The following is an 18215-nucleotide window of genomic DNA, read 5'->3' on the forward strand; positions in this document are numbered from 1 at the left end:
TGTTCCTCTTCCACTTACAGAGTGTGGAAGAGTAAGCTTAAGTGAACTGGAAGACCCTGAGTCTCATGACATCACATGAACAGACTGAAATTAAAACAAAACAAAATAAAACAAAACGCCTATCACCCAGCGGCTAAGCGCACTGGCTGCTCTTCCAGAGGACCTGGGTTTAATTCCCAGCACCCACATAGCAGCTCACAACTGTCTGTAACTCCAATTCCAGGGATCTGTCAGGTCAAACACCAGTGCACTTTAAAAAGAAAAAAAGAATTGAAGTCAGAGAATCCGGAGGGCACCAACAGTGAGAACAGTCCACAGATGACAACACAGAGATGACAGACAGGTGGAGTGGTCAGGAAAAGAACTTAACACAGAATTCACCCCTAGGAAAAAGGGAAAGGAGGAAGGCACTGCAACTTCAGCCCTCTGGGTAGAGGCACAGCCGATAGCTAGGTCAGAGTCAGCAAGGGACAGACAGCAGAGCACAGGACAGAGCAGAGCTCAGAACAGCCCCTCACAGATGAGCCTAGCAGCCTGGACAAAGGTGCAAGGATGGCCAGAGGAAGGACAGCCTTCAACACAGAGGGGAGCCAGGAGAGGTGGAGGCTTAGCAGAACCTTGGCATACTGCATACAAACATGATCTCAAAATGGGTCAGGGACTGAAGTGCAAAAGAAAACCATGAAACTTGCAGGAAAACCTTAAGAGAAATTGCTTGGAATCCAGGGCCTGGCAGAATTGTCAGACCTGACAGTGTAAGTGCAAGCCAGGAAAGGGAAAGTTGATAAACTGGACTTTAGAAATAAACCTGCTCTTACAGGCTATGCTTAAGTACACATTAGGAGAAACCAACTGAAAACTCCGGCAAGGAGTGTAGACAAGAAGATCAACAGTAAAACAAATATCTAATAAGAAAACTAGAAAAAGTCAGAAAGAAACCATTTGCCACAAAGGACACACGGGTGGGAATCAAGCACAGAAAAACATGTCCACTGTGCCTGGCCATGAGGAAAATGTGGGTTAAGAGAACTAAGCACTGCTACACAACGAAGAGAACATCTCACACGAGCACCTCAACTCGGGTGCCACGAGGACTAGAGAGACTACACCTGTGCCTGCTGGCAGGAGCAGGGATAGAAAAGGCACGAGATGGAAAGGAATGTAAAGGAGACAGGAGAACAATAACTAAACATGAAACTGCCACACGACCCAGCAAATGCACTGTGAGGCCTTTATCCCAGAGAAACAAAGGCCTTCATCCTCATAAGCCCCGGTTCTCATATTGCACAGGGATCGACATTATCTCACAGGAGAGTTTAATTCAAAGATGGGCAGAAGGCACGCAATTAGTCTAATTTCACTTTTTATATAATTAACTAATAGTCAATGTGGGTGGAAGTTGGCTTTACTTAAATGTCTGCTGCAGTGCTGGATGCTAAGGCACAGGAGAGCACAGCCTGGTGAGGACCACCTGGCTTGCCCAGTCTGCCTGATTGTCCTGCTCTCACTGAAATTCTGTAAAGGACATGGAAAATGTCTCACAGTAGAAAATAATTGTGCTATGCTTGGTGGCGGGTGGGGGACCTGTGTGGTAAGAACAAGAGCTAGAAATCCCTGCAGAGCAGAAGCCAGCACCTACAAATGCCAACCCTCACACCAAAGGTTATAAAACAAAGTGGAGTGAGACGCCAAGAACTTTACAGCATTTCACATGACTGTTTCTTAAAGCCTGAAAAGAAGCTCTTGTGGCCTGAACTATGAACAAGAATTAAAACCCCATCAAAAATCCTAAAGGAAGAAAATTCCAGGGATGGGCTTTATTTGACAGCAACATTCAAAATAACTACTTCATTCTTCAAGCTGCCTCCAAGGGCAGAGGTAAGCTAATGCTGTGAGGCAGCAAGTGCGAAGACCTTCTGACTGCATCAGAGGAGCAGAGACCTGAATTTAACCATCTGACTTTGCTTCTTTAGCACCACTAGTCAAAATGATCCTAATAGCAGTGTAGAAAAAGAGAAGTTTAGAATAATCATGCAACTCAAAACTAAAGCAGCAACCTGTGGGGAGCATTTCAGGATGGACACAAGAGCTTCCACACCTGAAGGGCCTCAGCTCAGAGACCGAGTGATAGAATGAAAAGCCAAGCATTAGAACATAACACATTCAGAAACAATGCTTGGCAAAGATGCTGCTTTAGCTAGGGACGTCCACATGAGCTTTCTCTGACACATGAGCAATTCATCTACACTGTCCTTTCTCATTTACCAAACAATACTGTGATTAAATTGGCAATATTTTATTTTTAAATTAGGCGGGGATAAGTGATTCTTCTTATGTATCTTTTTAGACTCTTCTGTTGTAAAACAAAAGAACAAAGGCTTACATTAACATCAACCTTCTAGGCAGCCCTCATCTTCCCATGGTGGTGAGGCTACAGACCTTCCCACTCTCTCCCTTTAACAGAGATATTCTAGACTACAAGAGAAAGAACATGACTACATGACTTGCTTATATCAAAAATGTACCAGAACCTGAATCTTTTCTATTGAGCTAGTGAAAATGTTATCTCTAAGTATACTAAAACATTTACAGATAAAGATAACTGGTAAACAGGAGGGCTAGGGAACACTTCTGTTGGTAAAGATCACATTCTGCTGGACAAACGTCAAGTCCCAAGTTTGGATCCCCAGCACTCACATGAAAAGTTGGGTGCAGCAGACAGTGTCCTGGCTTCAGTGCTGAAAGAGTGGAGCCTGCTGGCAAGCTAGCCTAGCCAAATTGATGAGTTTCAGGTTCAGTGAGTGACCTTACAAAAAAATACAGTGGAGAGTAATAGAGGAGGAAGACACTCACCATGGATCTTGCCTCTACATGCACCACATAAAAAAGGTAAGTTGGAAAACATAAATAAACTCACTAATAATTATTATGGATTTAATCAATTTCCATTTTCCCTCAAGAAAATATAGATTTTTTTTTGAGACAAGGTTTCTCTGTAGCTTTGGAGCCTGTCCTGTAACTAGTTCTTGTAGACCAGGCTGGCCTCGAACTCACAGAAATCTGCCTACCTCTGCCTCTCGAGTGCTAGGATTAAAGGCCTGTGTTACCACTGCCTGGTAAGAAAATACAGATTTTAAGAGTACTTTTACATGTTTCTTATGACTATTATTGTTTTTTTTAAAAATATTTTTTATTTATTATGTATACAATATTCTGTCTGTGTGTATGTCTGCAGGCCAGAAGAGGGCACAGAAGGTTGTGAGCCACCATGTGGTTGCTGGAAATTGAACTCAGAACCTCTGGAAGAGCAGCCAGTGGTCTTAACTCTGAGCCATCTCTCCAGTCCCGGTTTTATTTTAAATATCTATGAACCAAACAATTAAAATCAGAGCTTTGTTATTTGTGTTGAGACATTACATAGGCTCAATACTAGGATAAGTTTATAGCCACTGCAACAAAACAAAACACCTAATGAAGAGTTGATTATTTAAAATGGTTCCTGAAATACAAATGTCTCATACCACCTAAAAAAAGAAATAAACTGAAATTCACCAAGTTAATCAAGTGTGTCAGAAAATGCAAAGCATATCATGACTGGTATTTTGCTTTTGATATCACCTAGCAAAATAATACCACTAAAGTTTCCAAAAATATTCAATTGACGGTGTTTTCAAGGAAATATTTTTCTTTCCAGAAAACCACCCACGTATCCTGATGCTTGTTTAACTCCTGCAGAGTCTGTACATATTAAGGAGGAGGAGGCAGGTTGTGTCAGCAAAGAAGGAACTGGACATAGCATTTAAGCAAGTATGTCTTTTACAGTATAATGCAAGTGGGGAAATTACAATCAGGACAGCCAGGCACAGCATTCATCATGCTAGGTAGAGGGTTAATAAGAGTGGCTCATGCAGCCGGAAAGAAGGAGCCTAAGGGCAGCAGAGAGCACTACCAGAGGCATCAGCTCAGGAGGACCAGAGCAGGTTACTGATGCCTAGCAAGGACAGAGACAAACAATGAAGATAATAGAAATCATAGGAAGGGAAGCAGCAACACTACAGGGTGTGGTCTAGTTCCCTCTACTTCACTAAAAACAAAGTATCATGCAAAACTCACACACAGACAGCAGGAGAGTCATGGTGGGGGGTCTGTCACATGCCAATTACATGTACAGTGCTCAGCTACTAGTGGACAAAGCCTGGCAGAAGTAAGTCCAGTACACAGAAGTCACAGAAGCACAGGCTCCCAGGCCCACACTCTGCAAGCTCCACCGTGGCCCACATGAGCATCTCCTCCTGGGCTCTGTTAACTGTAATCTTGTCCCAGGCTAGAGGCCCTCAGCTTGACTTAGTGCATTCATCTTGCCTCACAATTGCTGTGAAGCCTCTGAGCAACCCTGATCTATTTTTCTGTATCATTTCCTACTCACAATCAGTACCAGGAATGTGCCGGCATCTTACGTTTTAGCTGGATACAAATCAAGTTCATTCCAGCAAGGATGGGAGCCATTTTGATGAATACTCAATAAGCACCCTCTTTCTGCCCCAAGATGTGGGAATACACCATTCTTCCTGCTTCTCTGACCATGCTTCCACTTGCCAGTCTCTAATAAGCTACATCATCTGACATCCTGGATCTGTCCACCTTTCTTTGGCCTTTAAGTATCTCCTGTCAATGACTTATGGTTCTTTTACAGCGGGTTTTCAGAAACACTGGGATCCCTTAGAAGACTAGATGTGATTTCTCCCAATTGTAGATCTGCAGTGCTCTCCTTCAAATTACTGCAGGGTGCTTGCCTCCTCTCCAGACAAGCCCAGGTCAAACACCTGCTCAGAGAGACTTTAATCATCAACCCATCCAGGTGCTACCCCCACTCTAGACATGGTGGGCCTAACACTTGTAGACTCCCTTCCACAGCCAAAGCCCACATGGGTGAAGCAACTTAACTCTCTTCCAGTACCCATCCATTCCTATCAGCCCATATGACTCACAGGTCAGTGAAGATGGCATGGGGGAGGGCTGAGCTCCGCCCTTCACAGCTCTATCCACCTCCTGGCAATAGCTGTGCTAGATAGAGAGGTACATTCTAGCCCGTACCACCACAATCATGACCCCCAACGCTTTACATTGTCATATGACTGCCACAGTTTTTCTTCAAAGTAACCCATAGGGTGCAAGGAGGGCCAAGAAACTCCTGGGTGCTAGCTGTTTCTATATTGGCTAGTCATTAACATGGCCACACACTATTCTTTACCAAAAGAGGAAACATGTACTTTTACCAATTATTTCTATCTTGAAATAATTGAATAATTTTTGCTGGAGTATGCCACTAGACAGCAATTTGTCCAGTTGTGGACTAGCCACTGTGACTGAGTAAACACACATCTATTGTGCTGAGACACACACAACTGGGGCTATGTGGCTAATGCCAGCTAAGTTTACCAATAATGTCAGGTAGCAGCAGGGTAAATGGCCCCATACTGACGGCAAGTACGAGATAACCATGGTGAGGACTAGAGCCCCAATGTCCTCTTTATTCAGCATGTCATCTGTATGCATGACTTCCCTCCCCAGGAAGTGCCACACAGGCTTGTTGTCAAGATGGAATTGTAGGTACTGATGGTCTCAAAAGCCCAGAGTCAACATTTCCTCTGGGTGACCCAGATTCTCATACATAGCTGGCCTCATCTGCAGTAACCTGCCCCGACAACAGCCTATAAAGCCCACAAAGCTTTTGATCTCTGTGTCTGCGGCACATAGCAAAGTATTTCCCAGGGTACATAAAGGTGGGCGCCCCCATTCCTGATCACATCTATGCTCACAGAACCAAGGTGCCTTAGGGGACCACATCAGCCACGTCTGCTTCCTTTGCACTGAGTCTATCCTTGACAGTGTATGGCTGCAAGTCAGGTCCTTGATCTGGAAGGGCTTATAAGGTGAAAGGATCAACGGAAAAGGCAGTTGTTTGACACAATCAAGATTAAGCAGTATGTTCCAGATACTTTTACTCTCCTTGGCTGAGGTACATAAATTCTCTGCTCAGGTCCCTCTCTACCAGATACCAATAACAGCCTGAGTTACACAGGATGGCTGTGGTGGGGATGCTGGAGAACAGCTGGGCTGCGTCTTGCTAAGGTCTGCAGGTCCTCTGACCAGGCTTGAGCAGTGACACACCTTCCTCGTGGGGGCAGTGAAGGTCACATTGAGTGGGCCCTTGTGACTGAGCGCCAGTATGGCCTGCATACGGTGAGTACTCCGGTCAATTCGAAACACATTCCAGCAAGAAGCCAGGCCAACACAGAGCCTACTGTCATGCCTCTTCATGTCCTTGATCAGTGACTGTTCTTGGCGAGTCAGGAAACTGACAGTGATAGAATCTTGGACAGGGTTAACCGTGGTCAGCAGACACAGCCTGGTAATGCCCTAAAGTCTGGCTGTTTAAACTAAAACAGTCCCTAAATAAATACATTCAAGTCACAGCTCAACTTTTTTTTTTTTGGTTAAACACACATGTAACATGGAGCTTATATTTAACAACATAATGACCTAAAATGGAGTAATAAATCAGGTCTACATCTATGAATTAACTGAGAAAATCAAATCCAGACCATTTTCTCTAGGAAGAGCATTCACTATAAACAAATGATGAAACAGAGTATAAAATATTTAGTATGTAATTTAAAACTACATAATAAGTTAAAGCTATATCCAGAAAATTTTTAGCAATTTATATTGGATATATAAAATCTAGAATATTCAGCTTTATATTTAATTAGTTTTCCTTCCCATTGGGACAACTAAATGGAGCAAAGCCACTAAAAATGTTTCTAAAACTGTATTTTCAATATTAACATTTACACTGGGAATTGGAATTGCTGGGATTTATTTTGGATCCAATTTCTGTAACAGTTCAAGTGTGAATTCACATTCCAAGTGTGATTCAGGACTTCAGCTGCTAGACCAGAATAGGATGCTGCACGGAATGCATCCTCTCTGAGAGGAGCCCTTGCTCTGGCATCAAGGTCCTCACTTGTGTCACGAAGTCATCAGCACAAAGACAATGAGACACACTCCATATCTGCCAAGTCCAGAAAATCTGAGCTATGTACCCACAAGTGGTGCTGTTCGGAGAGAATCAGCAGCAACTTTCTACACGTGAGGCCCTCTCATAGCTGACATCACAGATTAAGTATCTTCTACTGTTACCAGAGCTTAGTGAATGTCCTTCCTCTACCTGTACAAACAGCGTAACAGCACAAGTCACAGAAATCACCTCCCTAATCACACGACAAGTTCATATGGTCCATTCCAGAACAAACCTCATGCCTGAGAGTCAGGACAACTTACTACTGAAATCCTGGTTCTAGGTCTGTGCTGTGAATGTCCAAATCTTTGATGCCAGAATGCAGAAGTTCCTTATGAGAACTTGTTGGACAAGTGGGTAGGTGTGCAGATGGGCTAGGGCCACTCCATCCTACATCCCAGCACTTGCCTTCATCTTCATCTCTCAAAGTGACCTCTCTGCATAGACTAAAGCTGAGACTAACCCACGACACTGAGCAGGGAAGGTTGCTCTGCGTCTCAGGGCTATTTTCCAACAGTACTCAGAGTGTGTGTGTCTCTCCTGAGCTAGAGCTTCACTGCCGCAACGTACCCAGCCCCATTCACATCTCCACCCGGAAACAAGGCAGAAGAGGCTGGCCTCAGGTCAGAACACCTGACAACAGCCTTCATGTATGAGCAGAAGGACTGGGAATAGACTAAAGATGATCTCACACTTGGGGCAATCGAAAGACTCAGTGAGAAAGCAGAAGAACTGGGCACAGACATGGGATCTTACACAAGGCAGGGGTGGGGTTGGGGAATACAGTGAAGGAGCACCTCTGAATTTCAGCTCACCCCACCAGTCACCTACCTACATGGTGGCTTGGGACTGACCCCTGAATAGGCTCTAATATGACCCACAGTCTGACCATGCCAAAGGCTCCTGTCAGGCCTTGACCAGCAGCATTTGCCTGGTCAGCACCAAGACTAAACAGCTTTCCTTCCCATGGGACTTTCTGCTGTGTTGGTGGCTCCTTCTAAGTCTGCTGCACATAGCTGACCAATGTTTGTCTGGGCACGGCAGGGCAGGGGGAGAGCAGCCACTCAGGAAAGGCAGGAGAGAGGAAAAAAATCACTGAAATTGTATTGTTGCCACAGTTCAACATGCAGCTTAATACTGCAGTTTCAACACAAAACTAAATTTTAAAAGGCATGCATTATCCCAGTCTTAGAAAAAGCGCAATTCATTACACATGCTCTGTAGCCCCTTAAAGTATTTCAAAAGCTCACACTTTCCATCGTAAATAACTTTGGTATAATTGGATGTGCTATCTTAACAGCCCCCATTGTTTTAGAGGTGTTTCTATTAGTTTCAAAGACATATTATAAACCACCAAGAGCAATTGCCACCACACACAGTCACGCTGCTCAGTAACTGACGATGAGCTTATTAGAAGCATGGCCAGAAGCAAAGTCCCCATACTGTCCAGGCCTTGCTGCTATCATGTGATACTCTGCTCTTTAAGATGCTAGCCTAAAGAAGGCAGCCTCACAGCAGAACTTTTCCTGCAGCAGACAGCTCGAGAGGACTTAAGGAGGGTGCCCAGAGCTGGGACCGCAGTGAGGCCAAAGAATGAGGTCAGAATAAGGCTTGGATGCTCCAACATTCTCCCAGCTAGGTGGTTCGTAATGAGGGTCTACAGAACAACTGGCATTTCTAAACTGGGTTATTGGGTCAATGCTTCCTATAGTTTTGCTTTTGTGTGCCTGACTGGCACTATGACCTCCAACCTTTTAAAACTTAACTGAAGATACAAAGGCCAGCAGGACTGGATTCATTCAAGATGAGAGCAAGTGGGTAATTAAATGGGCTTTTTTGAGCCTCTCTTTGTTCTACACATATAGTAGCAACCTCAAGGGCACAGATACAGCGCCCACGAGGATGTAGGAACCGTGATGTCCTCTAAACCCCACCATTCTATTAAGTAGAATTAAGTCTCCATTACACTGAGCACGCTATAAAGACTGCTGACTCTGAAATTAATTTCTTCTTCATCCTATAAAAACAATAGCTCATTTTATTTCCTGAGGAATTATCATTGCTGGCTTCAGAGTCTGCCATGGTAACAGGCCATGCCCTAATCCTGTGCAGTGGTAGCTCTAGGCAATGCCTAAGAAAACAGGCAGGGGCAGTGAGTCTCACAACTCACGGCAGCTGCTCCAGGCTAGAAGCATTTTTTCCTTGAGACATTTTCTAATATTTCCAATTATATGAAGACAGTAACTGTGGGCAGCATTTGTGAAATATTTTTCATCCAAAAGCCAATGGTTTGAAATTTTTATAGTAATGGACAACTCTTGGATTCTGTTTTTGTTTTTTTTAAAACAAACAAACAAACAAACAAACAAAACAAAAACTATGGATTTCAAAGTCTTAAAACACTGAATGGAACTCAGTACTGAAATAAGCCAGGTACTGACTGTGGGGATTTATCCTCTGCTTTTGCAAAAGGAAACTATTCCCACAGTGACAGCTATGGTCTTACCCTCTCAGAGTAATAAGCAAATTTAGGGAAAAAAGGCACTAATGAAGAGAGGCAGCAAAAGGCAGTCATTACGAATCATCTCTACAGAAAAGTCTTGTAATGTTAAAGCTTCAAACTTCTGCAGCCTTACAAACATCCTTCCAAAAGCACCCTGTAGACAGAAGCTGAAAGAACCTCTCTGCTCATACTTACAAACGTGTTTTCAGAGCTTCCTTTGTCGGCATGCCCTAATAATTCCATAAAGTATCAGCTGAAAAGAGGTAGTAAAATTAACAGTGAAGCAGAGAAGCAGCTGGCACTAGCAAGGTTGAGCCATGAGGCAGTCCACCCCAGAAGACACTTTCATGTGGCATGCTAACTCCACTTATATATCCGAGTAATTACCTTTCCTCTCAGAGCGCTTCTTGCGCCTCCTTTTATACCGACGCCTCACGATGCTGAGGAAGGCGCCCGTGGTCAAAGTCCCCAAGCCCAGCGATGCCATATGGACTGATGAGTGCCTGCCAGCCCCTGCTAGTCCCAAGCTCGTTCTGCGTTCCTCGGTCGCTCAGCAATAACACAGAGAGTCGTTTCAGTGTGCAAAGCTGGGACTGAGTCGACAGCCACCCCTGCCGGCAGGATTTGAGTGACTGACTGCTCCTCTGTCTCAGGCTCATTCATTAAGCCTCGGAACTAGGCAGAACTGGGCTGAATGGGACCCAAATGCACAATGATTTCCTTGCACACACCCCCAGAAAGTGACATGTGACAGTTAACCCTCTAATTCCAGCACAAAACATTGGGGTGGCTGCAAACCTTTCTGGGAAAAGTCTCTTACAACAAACATCAAAGTCCTGTTTAAACAAAACTTCCTAAATTATGAATAAAATAAATAAAAGTGAAATAAATAAAATAATATGAATATCAATAATGGAGTAGTTTGTAAAATAAAAGAGCAGGAGAAAAAAGAAAACTAAAAACAGGCTGCTACAAACCACAATGCAGACAGAGTGAAGAAGGGAGACGAGAAAAGTCATAAACATGCCAGTGAATGGTGAGGCTGGCCCAACAGAGTCCCTGGGACAAGACCACCTTCACTCACAGTCTCCCAGGTATGCCCTCCTCTCTTCATTCATGTGTTTGGGACCAGTGCTGACCTGGTTCCTTCAAGAGTGTAGGGTATGGGCACTGATGATCAGTGCTGAAGGATTGGGGAAGACACTAACCTCTATGTTTTCCATCATGCCTAGGGAACTAACACACAGAGCCAGCCTAGCCTAGGACAGTACTCTGCCCAGCAAGAAATATGTGCAAATTGTGTATACTTTCAATTATATATTTTAATTTTTTAATCCTTTAGATTAAGACTTCACATGCTTCTTTTCTGTAAAGGGCCAGACAGGAAGACCTCACGGCTGTATGTCCCTGCTGAACTTTTTGTTTTGTTTTTATCTTAAAATGTATAGAAATAGGTTATAGCCTAGCTGCCAACACTTCTTTAGGTTGCTATTATCAACAAAACATGGTATCTTGATTTGCTATTTGTTCCAACATGAATGAGCTTACCACAGAATACCCAGACACATGTAGTTACAACTTCATTCAGGCGTCTCTGCTCTTTTGCCAACTTTCAGTCATAAAAACCCATCTTTCCACATGTTCTTTCCATTCTGAAGGCATATTTGTTGGAGAACAAAAACACTGTTTCAGTAATACATTGATTTAATTTTTTAAAATCTAGGCAAGATATGTTGTTCTCACTGTACTCTTATCTCAAACCTCCACCCTGCTATATCAGGTTCAGGCCAGTAACAATTGCAGACAATAGGCCCAGGGAGGCTGCAGCTGTCCTGGAGATGACCTGATGCTGACAGATGACAATGGCTCATGTATATGCATGGTGAAGTCTTAACTTAATACATGATCCACGCTCTCACCACAGGAGGCAGGAATGCCTCAGGAGACACCTATAAGATGTCTGTGTGTGTGTGGGGGGGGGGGTCCTGGAAGTATCTGCTAAGAAGGGCAAGAACCAAGAGCCCTTGGGAAGATGAGACTGAACCTGTAGTGCTCTGTGGTGGCACAACGGTGAGTTAGTATCATGGGTAGCAAGCAGGGTCTGATTTGAAAGGGCTCTTCCAGCTTAAACAATACTTTAGAACTTGTCCTGAGAGACACACAGAATTCACATTTATATCCTACAGTGGACTGGTAGGAGGGTAGGATGTAAACAGACAGGGCTGGTGGCAGTCATGGCTGTAAAGCAGAGAAAAGGAATGATGGAAGGCTGGCAGAGAAGAAAGGATGCTGAGGTGGGCAGCAGAGGAGAGAAGCATGCTTCCAGGGGAAGATCAGACACCAGAGGACATAGAGCTCAGCTCCTGAGAGGGCACTGTAGTAAGCAGCTGAGACAGGCAGATGCCAGCCCTGTTCCTACTCCCTAGACTGCCGGGGACCAGACCAACAGGGGTTACCAGAGAGTTGATTCTCCTAAGCCCAGCTAGGATGACAGATCCCTCCTTGTCACACTTTCCCTTCCTGATTAGTTCCTGCACAAACCACCTTAGCACATGGTTTAGTGTCACTGACAGGGGAACCCAGCCTGGAACCCACTCACCTGGGCTCTGGCTTCAGTACAGCCTCTCCCCACCCATGAAACTCTCAGCTCTCAGGACTCTCACCCATCACTCGAGGGCTATTGGATTTCAGTATCATCAAGGAATGGATCCAAGATACCTGCCCCCATACGAGATGTGTAGAAGTTCAGGTCCCTGACATAAGTGGCACAGAATCTGCATGACCTGTGCACTCATCTTCTCACAGATTTTAAGTCACCCTACAAGTAATTTTCATACCCAGTACAACACAAATGCTATATGAGTATTTGTCACACTATATTAATTAGAAATGGCAAGTAAAAGTCTATACATGCTCAGCCCAGAAGCAATTTTCCCAAAAACTTTCAACCCATGACTGGAGGTAGATATATTCCACAGATATAAAGAGGGGTTATCAGTAGGCAAGAGCAATCAGAGCCAAGTCCAATACCTACAAGCAATTATTCAGCTTTAATGCCTTTATACTGTGTTTACACTTCCTGAGGCTGTTGGAGCCCTGCACACTTGGTAACAGAGGACAATCCTCCTTTGGGTACCAATAGTACATCTAAGGAAAGACTGGCTACGGGGGAAGTGCCTTTAAGGCTGTCCCATGTATGGGAAACAAAGAAACCCTTTCACAGAGATTAGTGGCTAGTTTTGGTAGCAACATTGACATGTCTCCAAAGTTAGTTCAAGAGGGCTGTGTGTCAGGCCTGCCACCTCACTAGGCCTCCTGCCAGGCAGGCAGCATGAGTGGGAGGGGCTGCCAAGAATAAGGCAGTAGAAATGCCTAGAGGCACTACAGAGGGCCAGATGGCCTCATAGGTTTGGACACCAGCCCCAGGGTGATCTAGACCTATCCCACACCTCTAAGAACAAGCCTGTGGGAACCACACTGTGAAGACTGCTGGTCACACTCAGAGGCTCCTGAGCTGGGATATGAAACTCCTCTTCTGCTGTTGCTGTGTTTTTACTGTGCCCCCAGGATGTTTGGTCTTGGGAGAAGATGACCTGTTTTGAAAAACATCTGGTCACACCGTCTCCAATCTAGGAGGCAGGTTCTATAGTTTCTTGTCACAAGTCACTGGGACAAAAATCTACTTGCCTGTGCTTGAATAGCCACTGGACATCCAAAGCCACAATCAAGATCAGGTGTACGGTACAGCTCCCACCACAGAGTCAAAAGCACCTACGGGGACGAGCACCAAGCCACAGAGCCACAGAGAAGATAATCACTTAAAAGGAAAGTAAGTGAACCTCAGTTATTGGAATAAGGAACTGGAAAGGCTTGGCCCCACTCAATTACATTGAGTCCCTTGCTGTATTTAACAGCAGAGACTTGGCATCTAGGCAACAGTGAGCAAAGCTGGTGCTGTGTGCACTTGTCTTCTCACAGCAGCCATCTGGATCTCATCTGACAGCACAAATCAGGGCACATGATTGACTTGGCCTTCTTGAGAGTCAGTGTGATTTTTGATTGCAGCAGTTTGACAAGGAACATGGCATGAGATCTCTTGGAAACTGGGGTATATGGCCAAGAAGAACTCTGGTGACACTGGTGTGTTTAACATGCCAATTAACACGGAGTCATCCCATAGTCTCCACTGAAGAATACATGTCCTAACTCTCTCTGTGTATACCATTTCCTTCTTTCTTCTTCTTCTTCTTCTTCTTCTTCTTCTTCTTCTTCTTCTTCTTCTTCTTCTTCTTCTTCCTCTTCCTCTTCCTCTTCCTCTTCCTCTCCTTCTCCTTCTCCTTCTCCTTCTCCTTCTCCTCTCCTCCTTCTCCTTCTTCTTCTTCTTTTTGCCTTCCAATTTCTTCTATCTTTAGGATTAGTTAAGAAAAGCATCAAAATTTCATGTCTGATTCATGAAAATAAAAAAAATGCTGCAGAAGTGGCTTCCCTGACAATCACACAAACTGGGTGTAATTTAAAAAACACTTCAAGCCAGGTGTGCTGATACATGCTTTTAATCCCAGCATTCAGGAGGCAGAGGCAGGTGGATCTCTGAGTTCGAGGCCAGCTTGGTCTACAGAATGAAATCCAGGACAGCCAGGTCTACACACAGAAAAACCTGTCTCAAAGAAACAGAGTTGGGGGGTGCTGAATTATAAACCCTGAGTCGATTATTTACATAAACCCAAAATGTGAGAAAATGTAACATTCCTCAATATAATATTTGAAAAATGTTAAGGAGCATGTGAGTGTGTGTGTGTGTGTGTGTGTGTGTGTGTGTGTGTGTGTGTATGTTTGGTGCCCTTGGAGGTCTGAGGGAGATATCAAATACCCTGGATGGATCTGGATAGTTGGGAACTACCATATAAATACTGGGGACAGCACTGGGTCCTCTGTAACCACTAAGTCATCTCTCTAGCTCCTCTTCAATATAATATTAAAATGCCTCAGAAGTATTTAATAAGAAAACCAGAAAAATATCCCCTTATCTAACTCACATTTACTGGAGCACAGGATGTCCTTGATGCTCAAAAAACATCAGGAGACAAAAACGCATGACTGTTTTCCTGAAACCTATGTTCAAACAAGGACAAGAAGGATGCACAGGGAGCATCAGACAGCTAGATGACACAGCATGCCCTGTGGGTAGTGGAGAGATGCCTAGAGTGGTCAGCATGGGGTAAGGTTTCTCCACGCTGATAAGACAGTAGGAAAATGGACCTCAGGCTGGTGAGGGAGCTGGCCATGAACATAAAGCATTCATATTCCGTAGGCAGTGCCCAGCTAGGTGCTGGCCTAACTGCCAACCAGAGATGAAAGAAGGGGTCTACGGGCTGAGCATGTGGGACTTCCTAGGCAAAGTGGCAGTCACTCAATAGAGGGGACTACCATGGGACTGTTGGTTCTGACCTTGTTTTAAGAATGCTGGAGGTTAGGAGGGAGCAGTCAGAGGTAACGCTTAATGCAGGAACACAAGTCACGACTCAGGGACAACAGTTTAAGATGCAGTAAGCAAGCATCCCATGATCTCAGAAGCACAGCCAACAGCTTCCTGGATACGAGTGTGGAATCCAAGAAAAGTGCAAAGGAGAACAGAGAGGGGGACCACAGAGCAAAGGAGCAGGATCTGGGTGTTTGCAGATCCACAGGAGCACACAGTTAGCAGGGTCTGAGTCTGGAAATCAAGAGGAAAGCCAACACTGGAGACAAGGGGTTGGGACTCTCCTACAGAGGTACACTAGATTATCAGCAGACTGGCCTAGATGACCAAGGGCAGGGCAGTGCCTGAAGAAGCACTGCAGGAGTCTAGATGGGGCGGGGGTGCTAGGCGAGGTAGGGGTAGAGCAGGGAGTTCCCCAGGGAACATGCTACCGTGAGTGCCTCAATGGCACCCATCCATACTACAAGTGTCTATACATGTACCCTATACATGCTCACTTAAATCTCACCAAATCTCAGTAAGGAGGCTTTACAATGACTGTATAAGAAGAACCAGACACCCATCAATTGCTTTACAGCCATTCATGCCATGCTTGTTTAAGGAGTTGTGCAGTCTACAATCTACACAGGTACATGCATCACCATGGTTATAGCACAAGCTAGAGCTAGTACCCCAACCAAAGGCTGCTTCATCTCTAATGGGCCAGGCTTATACACAAGTGCTCACTTATTTACTTCCCTGAATCTTCATCTGTCAACCATTGAAAGCAGCCTTGGGACAAATCCTGGGCTAACCTGGGAGTGTATGTCTTAGCTTCAGAGGCTCTCAAGCTGTCAGGGCTGATGCTGCCCTGAGGGGCCTGGCAGCTGCTGAGGCCCTGCACTTGCTGAGGTGCAATCACAAGCAGCATGCCAACCTTGGGACTCAGGCTCCACGTGTTACTACAGCAAAAGCACATTTGCTCTAGTTTACTCTTTAATAGAGCACAAATGCTGAAACAGTAAGCAGCAACAACACACACACCTTCTTTGTCGTGGCAAGCTTACACTTATCACGTTAAAATGGAGGGAATGTAACTTGTTCTACTGGCTCAGCCCCTGGTGCTGATGCAACAGCTTTGCTTGGCGCACTGCTCTCTGCAGTGATCCTACAGCACCACCTGCTGGCGAGCGTAGCTCTGAGATGGGCCAGATGACACCCAGAGAGTGCTGTTAGGAGCTGACACTTGGTACTTGATCTGAGAGCTGGAAATTACGGACATTTCCTTCAGAGGGTGTGCTGAGGCCAGGAAGAACCAGGATACTGACTGGGACGTGGAGGTTGACTGCAGAGGACAAGAGGAAGGTGTCTCTCCCTTGGTGGCAGTGTGAGAGAAACTGAACATTTTTTTGGAATAGGTCAAAAATCTTTCCAAATCTCTCCTTAGACTTGTTCCCTACCATGGGCACTTACACAGGCCCTGCCCAGTCCCATGCTGTCTGGCTTCTACGTTGCCTGGTGCCCTTTCTGTCTCACCCTGCTCCTACCTAGGGTGCCCACCTCCTGCAACCTGTCAGTTAAATACCTATTCAATTCCTGCACTGGGTTCACTTCATGTTGCTGGCAAAGCCTTGCCAACTTTGTCCTTTGGTTCACATCTCTGCTTAAGACCACCAGGGGGCATACATACTTGAGAGCAGAGAAGTACCTGGCCCTAACCTTGTCCTTTTTACAGTTACTCTCTCTGTGTAGTCAACGGACCTTGACCATCACTAGTCACAAAGGCCTGAGAACTCTAGGGAGTCACAGAAAGACACATAATGTTTGATTCCGGATAGACACCAAGGAAGGGGGTGCAGCTCCCTCACCATGGTGGGCAGCTCCTTGCCATGGCTGTTGTGGGTAAAGGAGGCATCCAGGGCCTTCAGTATTCCAAGTTTTGTCAGATGTTTCTTGGGAGAAAGCTTTTCAGTGTCATACAGCAATGTGGCAAAGGTACACTGATGGGTCTCCACAGGCCCCGGTCTGTGGGGCCCTGCTGGAACCAATCAGTATGTTCAGACTCTCCCGATCTGCAGACCCCTTTACTTCCAGCCCCAAGGATTCTGCAGCTATTTAGTGAAGAGGAAACAACAGCCACCTTCCAAGAGCCAGCTACTGCCCAGTTACAGCCCAGCTGAGAGCCAGCTACTGTCCAGCTACTGCCCAGCTACTGCCCAGCTGAGAGCCAGCTACTGTCCAGCTACTGCCCAGCTACTGCCCAGCTGAGAGCCAGCTACTGTCCAGCTACTGCCCAGCTACTGCCCAGCTGAGAGCCAGCTACTGTCCAGCTACTGTCCAGCTACTGCCCAGCTGCTGCCCAGTTACTGCCAAACTACACCAGAAGATGGATCTTGACATCCTTACTACACTTTCATGGACAATCCTGAAAACTTAAGAGCCATAACAGACAGACTAGGAATCCAACCACTTAAAAACTTAGTGTTCTTTAAAACAAGTTTTACTCAGACAAAAACTTTTAAAATGAAAACAATCTCAGATCACTGACTCAATCATTCCAAAACTACAACTATCCTGCCCAGCTACAGATAAGGCCAAGGCTGCACCCCCTTCCTCTTCCGCACAGAGTATCCTTGCCACCTGTTGGGGAATATTATTTTAAGGTGTGTTGCTTTTGCTTACGCTGCATTTGTTTAACTCTGTGAAGCTGTGATTTTATCTAAAATTCCCAATGGTCCTAATAAAGAGCTGAATGGCCAATAGCAAGGCAGAAGAAAGGATAGGCAGAGAGAGAGAGAGAGAGAGAGAGAGAGAGAGAGAGAGAGAGAGAGAGAGACCCAGCCACTCATGGAGTAAGAGTGAAAATAAGATATACAGAAGAATGGAAAGAAAAAAGTATATAAGCAAAAGGTAGTCAAGATAATTTAAGAAAAGCTGGCAAGATCAAGTCAAGCTAAGGCTAGACACTAAGAATAAGCCTCCGGGTCTGATTTATTTGGGAACTGGGTGGCAGGCCCCCCCCAAAAGCCAAAAGAGCAAAGAGTAAAACATCACAACAGCTACCTGTCAAAAGGACCCAAGGACAGAATCCAGGGTGACCTGTTCACTACATGCCTCCTCCTAGGCAGCACTGGAACTCAACCAGAGGCCACACCACGGTCTCGGCCCTCTGC

General features: G+C 45.2%; 1 protein-coding gene across 12 annotated transcripts in view; it reads right to left on the reverse strand.

Moving 5' to 3' along the window:
* Positions 1 to 18215, reverse strand: part of Adarb1 (adenosine deaminase RNA specific B1) — a 123634-nt gene that overhangs the window by 40652 nt on the left and 64767 nt on the right. The window contains exon 1 of one of the 12 annotated variants that reach the window (XM_085679784.2): positions 9972 to 10106. The exons of 9 other annotated variants lie outside the window; for them this stretch is intronic. In XM_085679784.2, coding sequence (XP_085535910.2) covers positions 9972 to 10071 — 100 coding nt within the window. In that variant the 5' untranslated portion in view covers positions 10072 to 10106. Of the gene's footprint in view, positions 1 to 9971; positions 10109 to 18215 lie in introns of those variants that run through there. 2 more of the 12 variants (XM_048451390.3, XM_085679797.2) reach the window with 2 other exon arrangements.

The sequence above is a fragment of the Myodes glareolus genome, chromosome 18, assembly GCF_982192425.1.
Source record: "Myodes glareolus chromosome 18, mMyoGla1.1, whole genome shotgun sequence".
In the NCBI taxonomy this organism is placed as follows: domain Eukaryota; kingdom Metazoa; phylum Chordata; class Mammalia; order Rodentia; family Cricetidae; genus Myodes; species Myodes glareolus.